Source organism: Salmo salar, chromosome 07, assembly GCF_965601325.2.
Source record: "Salmo salar chromosome 07, fSalSal1, whole genome shotgun sequence".
NCBI lineage: Eukaryota > Metazoa > Chordata > Actinopteri > Salmoniformes > Salmonidae > Salmo > Salmo salar.
This window is the reverse complement of record NC_138297.1, coordinates 13181250-13202138: the sequence shown is the minus strand read 5'-3', so window position 1 is coordinate 13202138 and position 20889 is coordinate 13181250. Positions and strand designations below refer to the sequence as shown.

The 20889-nt window shown below is 44.8% G+C and overlaps 1 protein-coding gene across 6 annotated transcripts in view; it reads right to left on the bottom strand.

Moving 5' to 3' along the window:
- LOC106608549 (TBC1 domain family member 14) overlaps window positions 1-20889 on the bottom strand; it is a 67171-nt gene that overhangs the window by 45514 nt on the left and 768 nt on the right. For 2 of the 6 annotated variants that reach the window (XR_014392863.1, XM_014206510.3), the window contains exons 1-2: window positions 16920-16979; window positions 16081-16816 (exon numbers count right to left, since the gene is read on the bottom strand). Coding sequence is in view for 5 of the 6 variants with exons in the window: in XM_014206510.3 (XP_014061985.2) it covers window positions 16081-16816; window positions 16920-16947 (764 nt within the window). In the remaining variant the exon portion in view is untranslated. The other 4 variants (XM_014206513.3, XM_014206512.3, XM_014206511.3 and 1 more) reach the window with 4 other exon arrangements.

Sequence of the window (20889 nt, the reverse complement as noted above, 5' to 3'; positions counted from 1 at the left end):
TACTAATTTATCTTGCTTGTCCTGGGTTGCATATAATCGATGCGGTGCCTGTTAATTTAGCATTGAATCACAGCCTACTTCGCCAAACGGTTATTTAACAAGCACATTCGTGAAAAAAGCACTGTCGTTGCACCAATGTGTACCTAACCATAAACATCAACGCCTTTCTTAAAATCAATACACAAGTATATATTTTTAAACCTGCATATTTAGTTAATATTGCCTGCTAAGATGAATTTCTTTTAACTAGGGAAATTGTGTAACTTCTCTTGCGTTCTGTGCAACAGAGTCAGGGTATATGCAGCAGTTTGGGCCGCCTGGCTCGTTGCGAACTGTGTGAAGACCAACTTCGCCAAACGGGAGATGACTTAACAAAAGCGCATTTGCGAAAAAAGCACAATCGTTGCACGACTGTACCTAACCATAAACATCAATGCCTTTCTTAAAATCAATACAGAGTTATATTTTTTTAAACCTGCATATTTAGTTAAAAGATATCCAGGTTAGCAGGCAATATTAAACTAGGGAAATTGTGTCACTTCTCTTGCACGCAGAGTCAGGGTATATGCAACAGTTTGGGCCGCCTGGCTCATTGCGAACTAATTTGCCAGAATTTTACGTAATTATGACATAACATTGAAGTTTGTACAATGTAACAGCAATATTTAGACTTATGGATGCCATCCATTAGATAAAATACAGAACGGTTCCGTATTTCACTGAAAGAATAAACGTTTTGTTTTCGAAATGATAGTTTCCGGATTTGACCATATTAATGACCTAAGGCTCGTATTTCTGTGTGTTATTATGTTATAATTAAGTCTATGATTTCATTTTTGATGGAGCAGTCTGACTGAGCGGTGGCAGGCAGCAGCAGGCTCGTAAGTATTCATTCAAACAGCACTTTCGTGCGTTTGCCAGCAGCTCTTCCCTGTGCTTCAAGCATTGAGCTGTTTATGACTTCAAGCCTATCAACTCCCGAGATTAGGCTGGTGTAACCGATGTGAAATGGCTAGCTATTTAGCGGGATGCGTGCTAATAGCTTTTCAAATCGGTGACGTAACTCGCTCTGAGACCTTGAAGTAGTTGTTCCCCTTGCTCTGCAAGGGCCAAGGCTTTTGTGGAGCGATGGGTAACGATGCTTCGAAGGTGGCTGTTGTCGATGTGTTCCTGGTTTGAGCCCAGGTAGGGGCGAGGAAAGGGACGGAAGCTATACTGTTACACTGGCAATACTGTTACACTGGCAATACTAAAGTGCCTATAAGAACATCCAATAGTCAAAGGTATATGAAATACAAATCGTATAGAGAGAAATAGTCCTATAATTCCTATAATAACTACAACCTAAAACTTCTTACCTGGGAATATTGAAGACTCATGTTAAAAGGAACCACCAGCTTTCATATGTTCTCATGTTCTGAGCAAGGAACATAAACGTTAACTTTCTTACATGGCATATATTGCACTTTTACTTTCTTCTCCAAACACTTTGTTTTTGCATTATTTAAACCAAATTGAACATGTTTCATTATTTATTTGAGGCTAAATTGATTTATTGATGTATTATATTAAGTTAAAATAAAAAAAAGTGTTCATTCAGTATTGTTGTAATTGTCATTATTACAAATAAATAAATTAAAATCGGACGATTAATCGGTATCGGTTTTTTGGTCCTCCAATAATCGGTATATCAACCTCTAGTTTGTAGTACCGAGTACTGCCGACTGGATAAAACGTTCTAATAGGCTAAGAGAAGGACAGTCAGAACAGTATGTTTAGCTGGGCTAGATGACATTTAGAACCAAAACGCAAATCTCTATAATAACGGTTCACTTTCAAGTGGTCTTCATATCCTTTAATAATACTGCACTTAGCTTTTTCATTTCACCATCAACATAGTGCTTCAGGATACACAAAGAGACAATGGCTGGCTTCAATAACAAAAAAATAACAAAAGAAACTGGAACCGAGAGTGAAAAGAGCCAATTTCCTTGTCGTTAATAGAGGTGAGAACAGCCTATAAAATGGCATGATGCCATCCAGTTCATTTCCTGTTTTCTGGTGGAGTGAGCTTCTCTTTTCTGCTAGCCAAAGTGCTATCAGACCGGTAAGTTACTACCAATGGTTAGAAAGCAGAACCTTTAGAATCATCACTGGAGTCAGAGTGAAAAGCAATTCCGGATAAAACACTGGATCAAAAATGTTTTTTTTTTTTTTTTTTTTTTTTATTGTTTAGTTCGTGACATAAGTCCTTTTAAGTGAAATTGATGACTAAGTTACTATGAGCACAAATGACCAACCCAGAAAGTATATTATGAATAAGGAATATTAGGGCGGTAGGTAGCCTAGTGGTTAGAGCGTTGGGCCAGTAACCGAAAGGTTGCTAGATCAAATCCCTGAGCCGATAAGGTAAAAATATGTCGTTCTGTCCCTGTTCCTAGGCCGTCATTGTAAATAAGAATTTGTTCTTAACTGACCTGCCTAGTTAAATAAAATGTTTAATGAATAATGAATCCACTAGTCATACAGCACCCTAACTCTGGAAAGGTCATGTTAGGACACACTCAAATTCACTGTAACAAAGCATTACTTTGTGGCACGTCATTGACCACATATCCAATAATCATTACCTGCCCCCTGACACTCACACAGAGAGCAACAGACAGCTGGCAAACTGTGTCGATGATTGAATCAAAACCGCAGAGTGAGGTACACCATAACCTGTTGGTCAGTATATCAACCGAGAGACTCTGGAGGATACCGGTGAGAGAAAGACAGCTGTTTGATATGACCGGTTTGACCCCTGACCCACCCTAATGGAACCAGTCTCAAATGGCTTCAAACGTAGAGATGCAGGACAGGGGCTTGCTTCTTCCCGTTGTGAAATGTCTACCTACTTTTCCGGCCTATCGAAGTGTCTAGATGTGTACCCTTGAACCTGCCTAATGGTTGCCAAGACCAACAAGACCAGGAACTAGCCAATGAGTAGTTGGTCTGGCTTCAAACAATCTCAGTCTACTTCAAAGCACACTGCAACAAAAAAAAATAACTGCACTAGACAAACAGAACTTATAGCCAGTTCAAAGTAACCTACAATGACATTCAGATGACCTTCATCGTTACATAAAAGAAGAGGGACCTGCTTCTTCTTAAAAAGGCAGGAGAGAAAAAGCAATGAAGTGGATGAGAGGCATAGAAATGGATTATCATTGGCACCGGTCATTCTGGCTTTCACAACTAACTCAAAACTGTAGTCTATATCTGAATATCTGAAACGGTCTCTAAAAGCTAGCTTGGTTAGCTTAACTAGACCTACCAGTGGTCACCATTGTTTGACTTCCCAGTCTGGTTAGTTAACCAGGCTATATAGAGAAGAAAAATAGAAAGAAACCTCTGAATCAGGGAGGTGTGAAGGGCTGCCTTAATAGATATCTATGTCGTCGGCGCTGGGGGGTTTAACTGCCTTGCTCAAGGGCAGAACGGCATATGTTGATCACCTTGCCAGCTTGGGGATTCGAACCAGGGACTTTTTAGTTACTGGCCAACAGTCTTAACCCCTAGACTACCTGCTGCCAGGCATTGTTTGAACCTGAACATTCTGCACTTTTGTGAAATAGGTAACTCCAGTTGCCCAAGTGAAGATTTTACTGAGTTACAGTTCATATAAAGGAAATCAGTCAATAGAAATAAATTAGGCCCTAATCTATGGATTTCACATGACTGGGCAGGGGCTCAGCCGTGGGTGGGCCTGGGAGGGCATAGGCCAACCCACCAGCTAATCAGAATGAGTTGTTCCCCACAAAAGGGCTTTATTACAGACGGAAATACTCCTCAGCACTCCCACCCCCTCGGACGATCCCGCAGGTGAAGATGCCGGATGTGAAGATGCTGGTTGTGAGGCTGGTTGGGCGTACTGCCAAATTCTCTAAAATGACGTTGGAGGTGATTTATGGTAGAGAAATTAAGATAACATTCTCTGGCAACAGCTCTGGTGGACATTCCTACAGTCAGCATGCCAATTGCACACTCCCTCAAAACTTGAGACATCTCTGTTATTCTGTGACAAAATTGCGAATTTTAGAGTGGCGTTTTATTGTCCACAGCACAAGGTGCACCTGTGTAACGATCATGCGGTTGAATTTAGTCAGCTTCTTGATATGCCACACCGGTCAGGTGGATGGATTATCTTGGCAAAGGAGAAATGTTCACTAACAGGGATGTAAACAAAATTTGTGCCAAATATTTGAGAGAAATAAGCTTTTTGGAAATTTTCTGGGATCTTATATTTCAGGTCATGAAACATGGGACCAACACCTTACATGTTGCGTTAATATTATTTCAGTGTAGATAAAAGGCAGGTGAGGTGCCTATGTATCGCCAGTATGCAAAAAATGTTCCTCCAAACTGATCATGCCTTATCATGAAACATGTTTTGTGACGCACGAACGCACCTTCGCAATGAGGGCACGTGTCACCTTCATGCCAAATACTTCAAACATGTTTTCCATTCTGCCTCAGTGACAGCAACTGAAGTAATGCAAGCAAGCAATAGAAGAAATTTGACAAGGTGGTCGATGTGATGACAAAAAGGTGGCAGTAAAAAAACGAAAACATTTAAAAACAATATATTCCCAGAATGAAGAAAGCCTAATGGCTGTGTACATTGGATCTGTCTAACTTTTATATTCGTTTCTCATCTTGACCAATATTATTACACAACCCTCTTCTTTTCCTCGCTGGACCTCATCCTGGTTAAATATCAGAAAGAGGTGTGGACAGAACAGCAACATGCACCAGGGGCTGTGTGGACAGAACAGCAACGTGCACCAGGGGGGCTGTGTGGACGGAACAGCAACATGCACCAGGGGCTGTGTGGAAGGAACAGCAACATGCACCAGGGGCTGTGTGGACGGAACAGCAACATGCACCAGGGGCTGTGTGGAAGGAACAGCAACATGCACCAGGGGCTGTGTGGAAGGAACAGCAACATGCACCAGGGGCTGTGTGGACGGAACAGCAACGTGCATCAGGGTCTGTGTGGAAGGAACAGCAACATGCACCAGGGGCTGTGTGGACGGAACAGCAACATGCACCAGGGTCTGTGTGGACGAACAGCAACGTGCATCAGGGGCTGTGTGGACGGAACAGCAACATGCACCAGGGGCTGTGTGGACGGAACAGCAACATGCACCAGGGGCTGTGTGGACGGAACAGCAACGTGCATCAGGGTCTGTGTGGACGGAACAGCAACATGCACCAGGGGCTGTGTGGACGGAACAGCAACATGCACCAGGGGCTGTGTGGACGGAACAGCAACATGCACCAGGGTCTGTGTGGACGGAACAGCAACGTGCATCAGGGTCTGTGTGGACGGAACAGCAACATGCACCAGGGGCTGTGTGGACGGAACAGCAACATGCACCAGGGTCTGTGTGGACGGAACAGCAACGTGCATCAGGGTCTGTGTGGACGGAACAGCAACATGCACCAGGGGCTGTGTGGACGGAACAGCAACATGCACCAGGGGCTGTGTGGACGGAACAGCAACGTGCATCAGGGTCTGTGTGGACGGAACAGCAACATGCACCAGGGGCTGTGTGGACGGAACAGCAACATGCACCAGGGGCTGTGTGGACGGATCAGCAACATGCACCAGGGGCTGTGTGGACGGAACAGCAACATGCACCAGGGGCTGTGTGGACGGAACAGCAACATGCACCAGGGGCTGTGTGGACGGAACAGCAACCTGCACCAGGGGCTGTACAGCAGCATGCCCACTTGTTCCCAAACATAAGGCCAATAAAAATATAGCAACGCACCAGGCCCGGCAGCCACTGATACAGTACCAACGCACCAGGCCCTGCAGCCACTGATACAGTACCAACGCACCAGGCCCTGCAGCCACTGATACAGTAACAACGCACCAGGCCCTGCAGCCACTGATACAGTAACAACGCACCAGGCCCTGCAGCCACTGATACAGCAACAACGCACCAGGCCCTGCAGCCACTGATACAGTAACAACGCACCAGGCCCTGCAGCCACTGATACAGTAACAACGCACCAGGCCCGGCAGCCACAGATACAGTAACAACGCACCAGGCCCGGCAGCCACTGATACAGCAACAACGCACCAGGCCCGGCAGCCACTGATACAGTAACAACGCACCAGGCCCTGCAGCCACTGATACAGTAACAACGCACCAGGCAGCTCCTCAGTGATTACTTGACCAGAGAGAGAGAACACCAGAAGTACACCTCCACTACTGGTCAAAAGTTCTAGAACACCTACTCATCCATGGGGTTTTTCCTTTATTTGTACTATTACCTACATTGTTTAATAATAGTGAAGACATCAAAACTATGAAATAACACACATGGAATCATGTAGTAACTTTAAAAAGTATTACAAAAAAAAAAGTTAAATATTTTATTTGAGATTCTTCAAAGTAGCCACGGCTTTGCACACTCCTGGCATCCTCTCAACCAGCTTCATGAGGTAGTCACCTGGAATGCATTTCAATTAACAGGTGTGCCTAGTTAAAAATGTATTTGTGGAATTTTTATGCGTTTGACCCAATCAGTTGTGTTGTGACAAGGTAGGGGTGTTATACAGAAGATAGCCCTATTTGGTAAAAGACCAAGTCCATATTATGGCAAGAACAGCTCAAATAAGAAGAGAAACGACAGTCCATCATTACTTCAAGACATGAAGGTCAGTCAATACGAATAATTTCAAGAACTTTGAAAGTTTCTTCAAGTACAGTCGCAAAAACCATCAATGGTGAAACTAGCCTTAGACATTGCAGCCCAAATAAATGCTTGACAGAGTTCAAGGAACAGACACATCTCAACATCAACTGTTCAGAGGAGACTGCTGAATCAGGCCTTTATGGTGAAATTGCTGCAAAGAAACCACTACTAAAGGACACCAATAATAAGAAGAGACTTGCTTGGGCCAAGAAACACCAGCAATGGGCATTAGACTGGTGGAAATCTGTCCTTTGGTCTAATGAGTCCATATTTGAGATTTTGGGTTCCAACCGCTGTGTCTTTGTGAGACGCCGAGGTTCCAACCGTGAAGCACGGAGGAGGAGGTGTGATGGTGCTTTGCTGGTGACACGGTCTGTGATTTATTTAGAATTCAAGGCACACTTAACCAGCATGGCTACCACAGCATTCTGCTGCGATACGCCATCCCATCTGGTTTGCGCTAAGAGGGACTATTATTTGTTTTTCGCCTGGACAATAACCCAATACCTCCAGGCTGCGTAAGGGCTATTTGACCAAGAAGGAGCGTGATGGAGTGCTGCATTAAATGACCTGGCCTCCACAATCACCCAACCTAGTCTAGTATACTTCAATGTAGAAAATTGTAAAAAATAAAAACAGTTGAATGAGTAGGTGTGTCAAAAATTTTGACTGGTACTGTGTAAATGTATATAATATTGTGTATCATATCACTTGTATATAGTACCTTCGGAAAGTATTCAGACCCCTTGACTTTTTCCACATTGTTATGTTACAGCTTTAATCTAAAATGAATTAAATACAAAATCCTCGGCAATCTACACACAATACCCCATAATAACAAAGCGAAAACAGGTTTTTAGAAATGTATTAAAACTACAAAAAGAGAAATACCTAATTTACATAAGTATTCAGACCCTTTGCAAAGAGACTCTAAATTGAGCTCAGGTGCTTCAGGTTTCCATTGATCATCCTTGAGATGTTTCTACAACTTCATTGGAGTCCACCTGTGGTAAATTCAATTGATTGACATGATTTGGAAAGGCACACACACCTGTCTATATAAGGTCCCACAGTTGACAGTACCATGTCAGAGCAACAACCAAGCCATGAGGTCAAAGGAATTGTCTGTAGAGCTCCGAGACAGGATTGGGTCAAGGCATAGATCTGGGGAAGGGTACCAAAACATTTCTGCAGCATTGAAGGTCCCCAAGAACACAGTAGCCTCCATCATTCTTATACGGAAGAAGTTTGGAACCACCAAGACTCCTCCTAGAGCTGGCCGCCCGGCCAAACTGAGCAATCGGGGGAGAAGGGCCTTGATCAAGGGGGTGACCAAGAACCCGATGGTCACTCTGACAGAGCTCTAGAGTTCCTCTGTGGAGATGGGACAACCATCTCTGCAGCACTCCACCAATCAGGCCTTTATGGTAGAGTGGCCAGACCGAAGCCACTCCTCAGTAAAAGGCAGATGACAGCCATCTTGGAGTTTGCCAAAAGACACTTAAAGACTCTCAGACCATGAGAAACAAGATTCTCTGGTCTGATGAAACCAAGATTGAACTCTTTGGCCTGAATGCCAAGCATCACGTCTGGATGAAGCCTGGCACCATCCGTATGGTAAAGCATGGTTTTGGCTGAATCATGCTGTGGGGATGTTATTCAGCGGCAGGGACTGGGAGACTAGTCAGGATCGAGGCAAAGATGAACTGAGCAAAGTACAGAAAGATCTTTGATGAAAACCTGCTCCAGAGCGCTCAGGACCTCAGACTGGGGCGAAGATTCACCTTCCAACAGGACAACAACCCTAAGCACACAGCCAAGACAGCGCAGGAGTGGCTTATGGACAAGTCTCTGAATGTCCTTGAATGGCCCAGCCAGAGTCCGGACTTGAACATCTCTGGAGAGACCTGAGCAGAGAAGAATGGGAGAAACTCCCTAAATACATGTGTGCCAAGCTTTTAGCGTCATACCCAAGAAGACTCAAGGCTGTATTCGCTGCCAAATGTTCTTCAACAAAGTACTGAGTAAAGTGTCTGAATACTTATGTAAATGTGATATCAGTTATGTTGTTTTATTGTTTTTAAACTGTAAAACACTTTTTGCTTTGTCACTCATTTTAGAAGAGTATAGCTCTAGACCCCATTTCCTCAGCTGTCAGGGAACCTGTATGACAACGTGATGCAGGAACTCTCAAATCAACCCAAACACTGCGACCGGCAAACACACACACACACACACACGAAACCCCGTCATTTGAATAAGGAAATATCTACCATATGGGAATTTGATTATTGACACAACAACAAAACAAGGATAAAAAAATAAAAATTGCCCGGGCTTGCTGCATCTAAGGCTAGATTAGATTTGAATCCAGGCTGCATCACATCCGGCCGTGATTGGGAGTCCCATAGGGCGGCACACAATTGGCCCAGCGTCGTCCGGGTTTGGCCGAGGTAGGCCGTCATTGTAAATAAGAATATGTTCTTAATTGACTTGCCTAGTTAAATAAAAAGGTTACATTTAAATATATATATTTTTTTATTTAAAAAAATAATTTGTTCTCAATCACCTACCTACCTTCCTGAAGGGAAAATGAATCAATTAGTAAAGAAGGGAGCTAAGCACTACACCAAGTCTTGAACTGCAGTAACCCCATGATACTACTGCTGTGATGAAAGAACTTGACAGGTGAGGGGCTGGAGTGCGGAGCTGGGTGCTGATGGGAAACCTTCACAGAGCAACCTTGATACTGTCCTGTTAGGGATGGGGGGGTCGATTCTGTAGAGCAGGGATAGGCAAAATGTTCCTGGAGTGCCCCGCAGGTACTGCAGGGTTTTGTTCCAACTAGGCACCACACCTGACCAACTGGGCTAATTGATCAGTTTAGTGATTTCCTAAATTCAACACCCCTGGTCTTCCTGGTTGGTTCAATCCAAAACATGACGTGGCTGTGGCCCTCCAGGACCAGGGCTGCCTACCCCTCCAGGACCAGGGTTGTCTACCCCTCCAGGACCAGGGCTGCCTACCCCTCCAGGACCAGGGTTGCCTACCCCTCCAGGACCAGGGCTGCCTACCCCTCCAGGACCAGGGTTCCCTACCCCTCCAGGACCAGGGCTGCCTACCCCTCCAGGACCAGGGCTGCCTACCCCTCCAGGACCAGGGCTGCCTACCCCTCCAGGACCAGGGCTGCCTACCCCTCCAGGACCAGGGCTGCCTACCCCTCCAGGACCAGGGTTGCCTACCCCTCCAGGACCAGGGCTGCCTACCCCTCCAGGACCAGGGCTGCCTACCCCTCCAGGACCAGGGCTGCCTACCCCTCCAGGACCAGGGCTGCCTACCCCTCCAGGACCAGTATACAAGTTATTTTTGCTAGGTAGTTAACGTTAGCTAGTGATAGTCGGCTGTACCTGCGCCAATACTTCAGTATTTCTCCTCCTATAGCTTGGCCACAATCTTCTTCTTTAAATGGTGAGCCAACAACAGCACTTATGCTGTACCACTTTAAAGGCAATATGTATACAGTATAGACAAGCAGGCAAGGTCAGAAAAACCCTTTCATACATACAGACCTGTCAATGAAGAGAAGCAGTGAAGGGGTAGCCATCCTGTCAGTGTGTTTATCCACAACAAACACAATCCTCAATGCCAAAGCAGAACAACCTGTCCACTGTCCAGTGTTCAGATCCTCAGTGAGGGCAGGACAGTTCTCTCTCAGAAACCCAGAGAGAAAGACAACTCTTTGATATGAAGCAGTTCCTCTCATTCAGTCAAGCCCGACGTTCATAGTTGTATCCAGCAGAATAAAGCGAGAGGGATAGAGGCAGCCACATCTGAGACGTAACCCGTGTTGAGCGTGTTCTGTGTCAGAGATCCTTAACCACAGCCCACTCTTAACCACAGCCCACTCTGCCACCACCCTGCCTTCAGAGTAAAGGAGTTTGACTGAGCAAAGGGGAGGGATAAGAAAGAATGTGCCAGCGTAAACAGAGAGAGTTTATTATTTATTTCACTTGTTTTGGCAATGTGACCATATGTTTCCCATGCCAACAAAGCCCTGTGAGTGAGTGTGAGTGAGAGTGAGAGTGAGAGAGAACACAGAGTAAACGATCCGAGGGAGCAGCAGAGCAAGGGAAATCTCCCCAGTAGAGAGAACAGGGCTACTCAGAGAGTTGAGGAAAACAGGTCTGTGGAGAGAAGGGGAACTAGCAACAGAGTGAGAGGAAGTGAAAATACCAAACTGGCTGTTGTGATCGAGGGGTGTGAAACCAGCCGTTTAACACTTCAAACTAGGTTATGATGATAATGCAATCAATGGCCATAGGACCATACACCGAGTCATTTTAAATAGGCCTGAAACCCATTATTACACTACAGAGGGAGGCATACAAAACAAACTGTATGTAAATTGATCTGTTCACACTTGGAAGGCAGCTATTGTTGGCACATGGGGAGATCTCATTTAAATGTGCTGAATGGATTAGAGTGGGATAGGCTGGGATACATCTGGGTGTGTGTGTCTCTCAAGTCAAACAGGCCTTATTAGCTGGGGAAACATATGTTTACATTGCCAAAGCAAGTGAAATAGATAATAAAAATTACTCAAAAGTTTAAGGAATTAGAGACATGTCAAATGTCATTATGGCTATATACACAGTGTTGTAATGATGTTCAAATAGTTGAAATAAAAAAGGGAAAATAAACAAATATAGTCTAGGTCCAAAAGTCTTAACCTGTTGGGGCTAGGGGGCAGTATTTGCACGGCTGGATAAAAAAAAATTACCCGATTTAATCTGGTTACTAATCCTACCCAGTAACTAGAATATGCATATACTTATTATATATGGATAGAAAACACTCTAAAGTTTCTAAAACTGTTTGAATGGTGTCTGTGAGTATAACAGAACTCATTTGGCAGGCAAAACCCTGAGACATTTTCTGACAGGAAGTGGATACCTGATGTGTTGTATTACCTTTAAACCTATGCCATTGAAAAACACAGGGGCTGAGGAATATTTTGGCACTTCCTATTGCTTCCACTAGATGTCACCAGCCTTTACAAAGTGTTTTGAGTCTTCTGGAGGGAGATCTGACCGAACAAGAGCCATGGAACGATGATGGCCCATTAGACACCTGGCGCGCGAGTTCATGTTGGGTACCCTCGTTCCAATACGTTATAAAAGAGAATGCATTCGTCCACCTTGAATATTATTCATGTTCTGGTTAAAAAAGGCCCTAATGATTTATGCTATACAACGTTTGACATGTTTGAACGAACGTAAATATATTTTTTCCCCTCGTTCATGAAGTGAAGTCCGGCGGGCTTAGATCATGTGCTAACAAGACGGAGATTTTTGGACATAAATGATGAGCTTTTTTGAACAAAACTACATTCGTTATGGACCTGTGATACCTGGAAGTGACATCTGATGAAGAGAATCAAAGGTAATGGATTATTTACATAGTATTTTCGATTTTAGATCTCCCCAACATGACGACTAGTCTGTATCGCAACGCGTATTTTTCTGGGCGCAGTGCTCAGATTAGTGCAAAGTGTGATTTCCCAGTAAGGTTATTTTTAAATCTGGCAAGTTGATTGCGTTGAAGAGATGTAAATCTATAATTCTTTAAATGACAATATAATATTTTACCAATGTTTTCTAATTATTTAATTTGTGATGCTGACTTGACTGCCGGTTATTGGAGGGAAACGATTTCCTCAACATCAATGCCATAGTAAAACGCTGTTTTTGGATATAAATATAAACTTGATAGAACTAAAAATGCATGCATTGTCTAACATAATGTCCTAGGAGTGTCATCTGATGGAGATTGTAAAAGGTTAGTGCATCATTTTAGCTGGTTTTATGGTTTTGGTGACCCTGTCTTTGAATTGACAAAACATTACACACAACTCTTGTAAATGTACTGTCCTAACATACTCTAAATTTATGCTTTCGCCGTAAAACCTTTTTGAAATCGTAAAACGTGGTTAGATTAAGGAGATGTTTATCTTTCAAAGGGTGTAAAATAGTTGTATGTTTGAAAAATTTGAATTTTGACATTTATTTGGATTCAAATTTGCCGCTCTTGAAATGCACCTGCTGTTGATGGAGTGCACCACGGGTGGGACGCCTGCGTCCCACCTAGCCCATAGAGGTTAACAGCTTCTACCCCCAAGGTATGACTCCTGAACAGCTATTCAAATGGCTACCCAGACTATTTACATTCTCCCCCCCTCTTTTACACCGCTGCTACTCTCTTGTTACCATCTATGCATAGTCACTTTAACGCGACAAACCGGTGCCCCCGCACATTGACTCTGTACCGGTACCCCCGTATATAGCCTCCACATTGACTCTGTACCGGTACCCCCGTATATAGCGTCCACATTGACTCTGTACCGGTACCCCCGTATATAGCCTGCACATTGACTCTGTACCGGTACCCCCGTATATAGCCTGCACATTGACTCTGTACCGGTACCCCCGTATATAGCCTCCACATTGACTCTGTACCGGTACCCCCTGTATATAGCCTGCACATTGACTCTGTACCGGTACCCCCGTATATAGCCTCCACATTGACTCTGTACCGGTACCCCCGTATATAGCGTCCACATTGACTCTGTACCGGTACCCCCGTATATAGCGTCCACATTGACTCTGTACCGGTACCCCCGTATATAGCCTGCACATTGACTCTGTACCGGTACCCCCGTATATAGCCTGCACATTGACTCTGTACCGGTACCCCCGTATATAGCCTGCACATTGACTCGGTACCGGTACCCCCTGTATATAGCCTGCACATTGACTCTGTACCGGTACCCCCGTATATAGCCTGCACATTGACTCTGTACCGGTACCCCCGTATATAGCCTGCACATTGACTCTGTACCGGTACCCCCGTATATAGCCTGCACATTGACTCGGTACCGGTACCCCCTGTATATAGCCTGCACATTGACTCTGTACCGGTACCCCCGTATATAGCGTCCACATTGACTCTGTACCGGTACCCCCGTATATAGCCTGCACATTGACTCTGTACCGGTAGCCCCTGTATATAGCCTCCACATTGACTCTGTACCGGTACCCCCTGTATATAGCCTGCACATTGACTCTGTACCTGTACCCCCTGTATATAGCCTGCACATTGACTCTGTACCAGTACCCCCTGTATATAGCCTGTACATTGACTCTGTACCGGTACCCCCTGTATATAGCCTGCACATTGACTCTGTACCGGTACCCCCTGTATATAGGTTAGGAAGTGCAGCTCAGTTTCCACCTCATTTTAGGGGCAGTGTGTACATAGCCTGTCTTCTTGAGAGCCAGGTCTGCCTACGGCAGCCTCTCTCAATAGTCCTTACAGTCAAAGCTTTCCTTAAATTTTGAGTCAGTCACAGTGGTCAGGTATTCTGCCACTGTGTACTCTCTGTTTAGGGCCAAACAGCATTCTAGTTTGCTCAGTTTTTTTGTTAATTCTTTCCAATGTGTCAAGTAATTATCTTTTTGTTTTCTCATGATTTGGTTGGGTCTAATTGTGTTGCTGTCCTGGGGCTCTGTGGGGTCTGTTTGTGAACAGAGCCCCAGGACCAGCTTGCTTAGGGGACTCTTCTCCAGGTTCATCTCTCTGTAGGTAATGGCTTTATGGAAGGTTTGGGAATCGCTTCCTTTTAGGTGGTTGTAGAATTGAAAGTCTATTCTGGATTTTCAAAATTAGCGGGTATCGGCCTAATTCTGTTCTGTATGCATTATTTGGCGTTTTACGTTGTACATGGAGGATATTTTTTGCAGAATTATGCATGCAGACTAAATTTGGAGAATACAGTGAATTCTGGTAGTCTTTAATAGTTGATTCTAAGATTAGTATTTGATCATGTATATGTTTTTGCTGTTTGTTATAGAGCCAAAAAGATTGGAGAAGTGGTTTATCCATACATCTACATTTTGGATAGATAACTCTGTGTTGTTTGTTTAGAGTTTTCCAATTTTCCCAGAAGCGATTGATTCTATTCTTGATTGTTGAATTACATTGAGCTGATTTCTGACGTGCTGTTCCATATTGTTCCATAGCGTATTTCTATCTCTCTCCTTCTATTGAGAGAGAATCACAGGATGAAGTGTGAGATGTGATGAATGGGAGAGAGTTTGAGTACAGAGGAAACTACCTTTTCCCCTCTGAGATCCCGAAATAGATGAAGCCAAAACCCACACACTTCGTTCATCTGAGCCTAATGCACCTGCTGAGTGTCTGATGCCTGCGATTTGGAAGGGAAGCAGTGAGGTGACTGGGGTATAGTGGAGGGAGCTAAACGTGGGACCTGTGTAGTTTAACCAGATTGATTAATCAAATCCTACTGTGTGATCTAAATTAGTATTTTATTTCTCAGTGCAATTCCCGCACTGTAACAAGTAGGTTTGCAAAGCTACCGGTAATTTACCAAAATCTTCAGTAATCTATGACAATCCATGGTAGCTTTGGAAATGTATACTTGGAATATAAAAAAAAATATCGATCGATATATATTTTATTCATTTTTTTATATCTGTGTCCATGAGTTTGTAGTAGATAGAAGCACTTATCCAGAGCGACTTATAGGTAGTTTACTGGTAACCATAGTCACAAGGATCATCACAGTGTGCAGGCTTTTAATCCAACCCTACCAACATACCTGGTACAATGAACGGTTTGTACAGGTACACTTAAGGTCCTTCAAACATTAACAGAGGACTATGTAGATATTGGGTGTGTGTGTGTGTGTGTTCACTTCTATGCTTGGAGTGCCTAGCGACGATATTTTCTTTTTAAACGTGACTGACCAATTACAGGGTGTGTTTAGGTGTAGGTAAACAGGTGACTCCAATGCCATCACCTGTCAAGCACAATTTCACAGGGCGTACAGGAATAAGTTATTCATAGTAAAGCTGAACCAGCTCTGCTTTTAACCAGTTCACATTGGAGGCTTCAAGCCTGAATGCATTCAACCATCAAATGTTACATATGTCATATACACTTTACACAGGACAAGTTGACTGTACTCGACTCTGGGAGTGTGGAGAGGTATGTACTCGTTTTGTGAGTTTTTCACAGTAATCTTGAGCAATGTCTTCTTTTGTCATAGTGTGGTATAGTGTGGTATAGCTGTAGAGAAAAGATGAAGCGTGTGTTTACTGTAAGCACTGAATCCTATGTACACGTGCAACTAAAATCTCTCCTAAATCGAGCCTTATGTCAATGGGAGACCTGAGCTTAAAATTCAGTTATGCACACAGACCTAAATAGACTGTCAAAGATCACACAGAGTGATAACTTCCATCGTACCTGTTGAAGAAGCTAGCCAGTGGCCCCAGCCTCTTGGGCCTGCCCTCCTCTGACCCCAGCTGTCTCCCTCGTGGGCTCCACAGATCCCCTCCAATGTCACCGCCCGGCGACGACGACAGAGTGACGTCCGAGAATTGAGCGGCGTCGCCCTCGTCCGTCTCCAGGGTGACGATGGCGCTAGAGTCGGAGGTGACCATGAAGTCCGGGATGTCCTCGTTGGACGCAGACAGCGTGGCTGAGAGCTCCGTGCTCAAGCTCGACACGCTGCACACCGAAATGTCGTCACTGCGGTTAAGGTTTCCCCCTCCTACGCCGCCCATCCCCGTGGTGACGACTCCCACGCCGCCAGCGCCGGACCTTGGGGCGGGGCTGAAGAGGCGCACCGAGTCATAGCCACTGCGGGGGAAGGTGGAGGACTTGCGGAGGCCAGCGCTGTCTCCAGACTCGTCTAGAGAGAGGGTAGCAGGGCCCTGGTCGTTGTGGTTGGAACCCAGGGTAAGGCCACAGTCTCCTGGTTGGGCGTGGATGTGCTCGGGGTGGTTGATCTCCAGGGTAGGGATGCCAGAGTCCTGGGAGGCTAGGCTGTGTTGGTCCAGGTCCTGCTCATCGGATCCCTGCTGGGGGTTGCCATAGTGCAGGGAGTGCTGGATGAGGGGGGGCTTGCTGTGCTCATGGTGGTGGTTATGGTTGTCTGAGTGGACCGTGCCGTTCTCCATTAAGTTACCTCCAGCTGCACCTGAAAGCAACAAGGAATTATAGACGAGAGTCACTACTAGTAGTGATAATAGTATTGTGATATGGTACAGTGATAGTTGATGGCCTGTAACAAATATTTTTACATTTCAAAAATGCCATTAATATCCACATATTCTCTTTCAGTACATCATTTTCGAATAACATTTGCCATGGATATTCAACTCTCACCCTACAAAGACCGGACCGTGCAGGTTCTCTGTTCTACATGATAATTAATTGCACACACCTGGTGTCCCAGGTCTAAATCAGTCCCTGATTAGAGGGGAACAATGAAAAAAATGCAGTGGAACTGGCTTAGAGGTCCATTTAACTTTGAGGGCTTTGGTTTGACAGGTCAGTAGAGCTAAAAAGTCAAGCTCCATTAACCAAACTACTGAGAAAAAGTAGGAGTCTAAGACAGGGATTAGGTTATCCACAGACCAATCACTGACCCAGAACAGTATATTACCCATGAAAGTAGGAGACACCTCCCACGCCCCTCCCTCCCTCCCTCCCTCACCACCACCACCACCTCCTCCTCCTCCCTCACCACCTTCACCTCCTCCCCCCTCACCACCACCACCAACTCCTCCCCCCTCACCACCACCAACTCCTCCCCCCTCACCACCACCACCCTCACCACCACCACCTCCTCCTCCCTCACCACCACCTCCTCCCTCACCACCACCACCACCACCTCCTCCTCCTCCTCCCTCACCACCACCACCTCACCACCTCCTCCCTCACCACCTCCTCCTCCCTCTCCACCACCTCCCTCACCACCTCCTCCTCCTCCCCCCTCACCACCTCCTCCTCCCTCTCCACCACCTCCCTCACCACCTCCACCTCCTCCTCCCTCACCACCAACACCTCATCAGATAACAGGAACAATGGAGCAGAAACGTATAGGGAGGTGAGAGAGGATCCGGTCAGTAACCAGGCTGAAAATGAATCCACAAACGTAGCCTAAAACGTGAACGAGCATCCTGTACTGTGTGCCTGCCTGGGCCCCTGCAATTAGGCTAAGGCCGTATGGGAGTCAAGGGTATAAGGACCTTACTGTTGAGGTCCAGGAGAGGGAAATAAAGGGTGAAATGAAGACCCCTGGGGAGGGAGACTGTCAGAAACCCATGCATCATCGCATTTAATGGGAGTCTTAGAAATAATCAAAAACTGCATTTACCCAAAAAAATGTAAAACAGTAAGTGAGTGAATTTGTTCTGACAGTGCTTTGCTTGTATTGCATTGACACAAGCTTCTAGAAAGCCTTTGACTTGACCACAGTAAAACTACAATTACATTGGAAAGGGCTTGTAAGTAAGCATTCCACTCTAAGGTCTACACCGGTTGTATTCGGCACATGTGACAAATAAAATGATTTGATTTTTAAGAGGCACAGACATGCAAAGTTCCAGTGCTGCCGAGTCAGTGTGTGGAGCTTCCCGACTGGCTGCACCACATGCTGCTTGGAGATGGATCTGATGGAAACTGTCTGTGTGAGAAAATATCTCAGTTCAGAGGAGAGTTCAAGGTCTCTGGGCAGAACTGAAAGAGATACTATGCTGCTGCCGCCAGTGTGTGTGTGTGTGTGTGTGTGTGTGTGTGGAAAGAGAGCATGTGTAGATAGATACACTGCCCCTGGCACAAAGCAATAGTCACCAAGTGCTACCAGAGAAGAGGAAAAACATGGGAGAATACTGAACAAAAAATATTAAAACGCAACATGTAAAGTGTTGGTCCCATGATTCATGAGCTGAAATAAAAGATCCCAGAAATGTTCCATACACACAAAAAGCTTATTCCTTTCAAATGTTGAGCACACATATTAACATCCCTGTTAGTGAGCATTTCTACTTTGCCAAGATAATCCATCCACCTGACAGGTTTATAATATCAAAAAGCTGATTAAACCGCATGATCATTACACAGGTGCACCTTGTGCTGGGGACAATAAAAAGCCACTCTAAAATGTGCAGTTTTGTCACACAACACAATTCCACAGATGTCTCAAGTTGAGGGAGCATGAAATTGGCATGCTGACTGCAGGAATGTCCACCAGTGTTGTTGCCAGAGATTTGTCGCAATTATCTGTACACAATTCCTGGAAGCTGAAAATGTCCCAGTTCTTCCATGGCCTGCATACTCACCAGACATGTCACTCATGTTTGGGATGCTCTGGATCGACATGTTGGATAGCGTGTTCCAGTTCCCGTCAATATCCTGCAACTTTGCACAGGCATTGAAGAGGAGTGGGACAACATTCCACAATCAACAGCCTGATAAACTATGTGAAGGAGATGTGTCACACTGCATGAGGCAAATGGTTGTCACACCAGATACTGACTGGTTTTCTGATCCACACCCCTACTTTTCTTTTTTTAAGGTATTTGTGACCAACAGACCCATATCTGTTTTCCCAGTCATGTGAAATCCATAGATTAGGACCTAATGAAATTATTTAAATTGACTGATTTCCTTATATGAACTGTAACTCAGTAAAATCTTAGAAATGATTGCATATTGTGTTTATTTTAGTTCAGTACATGTATAAAACCCAATTTAACAGTGATTTCCCACAGACTAAACCCACCTAAAGCCCCAGTCACAGTCCCCATGCAGCTATAACCTGATCCAGACGTTATCATGCGAGTCACACACAGGTTGTTGCTGTGCTACTGAAGCATGTGCTTATTTTATTATCCAAACCCCTCAGCCACCGGAAAGAAGAAGAAGAAAAAAATGACCAAAAAAATTATAATAATAATCTGCATCCGTTGCCATGACAACATTGATCATCATTAATCACGATAACGGTTTGTTTAGCCAGCCGGACGTTCACCGAGAGGTCGAGCGGTAAGAAACTGAAATGACATTGCACTTCTTCGTCATTTCCTCATGGTGGTAATTTTTTTTGTAATGTATTTTTTTTTTTTTTTAAGATGTGTTTGGTGAGGCCTCCCAAGTGGCGCAGTGGTCTAAGGCACTAGAGATTCTTGGTTCGAGTCCAGGCTTTGTCGCAGCCGACCACAACTGAGAGACCCATGGGGCGGCGCACAATTGGTCCAGCGTCCGGGTTAGGGGAGGGTTTGGCCGGCAAGTACGTCCTCGTCCCATCGCGCACTAGCAACTCCTGTGGTGGGCCGGGCGCAGTGCACGTTGACATGGTCGCCAGGTGTACAGCGTTTCCTTCAACACATTGGTGCGGCTGGCTTCAAGGTTAAGTGGGCATTGTGTCAAGAAGCAGTGCAGCTTGCTTGGCTCGACCTTCACCTCTCCCGAGACCGTACGGTAGTTGCAGCAATGAGACAAGACTAACTACCAATTGGATACCACGAAATTGGGGAGAAAAAGGGGTAAAAGTAACAAAACAAGAACAGATGTCTTTGGTAATTTCTACTACTGGTGGCCTGCATGTGAATGATTGCGACAGTTCCTGAAAGTTGTACGAGCATGTTTCCTGTGTTGGTTATAACTTCACAGTAAGACATTGACATTGCATACTTATGAATAGGAAAATCCTTTGGCGCTCAGTTGGTAGAGCATGGCACTTGTAATGCCAGGGTAGTGGGTTTGATTCCCGGGACCACCCATACGTAAAATGGATGCACGCATGACTAAGTCACTTCAGATAAAAAGCTTCTGCTAAATGGCATATATGTGAACACTATCAATGACCAGGCTACACAAATAACAATGCTTGAGATAGAATACACAGACTAGACGCTACACTTCCTCGTCACCATGCAAAATTATGCAAATCTACTAGAGAACAAAATACTGTAATTATAATACATACCCATGAAACAGGGATCTCTGGTACACACAACACTGACAGTGTGACTGCACTGAAGACGACAATCCTGGACAGTCTGAAGACTTAACATCTCTCAGTGAAACTGAATGAGTCTAGGCCTGTTCATTTTGACAAGTGTGAATCCTCAACACACCCTGAACACACCTAGTGCAAAATGTTCTTTCATCTCATTATCAATGGAGATGTAATGAGTAGAGACTAGACAATCCTGTTCAGTAAGTGGCAATCATTATGAATTTCAGATCATTTGCAACTGCACT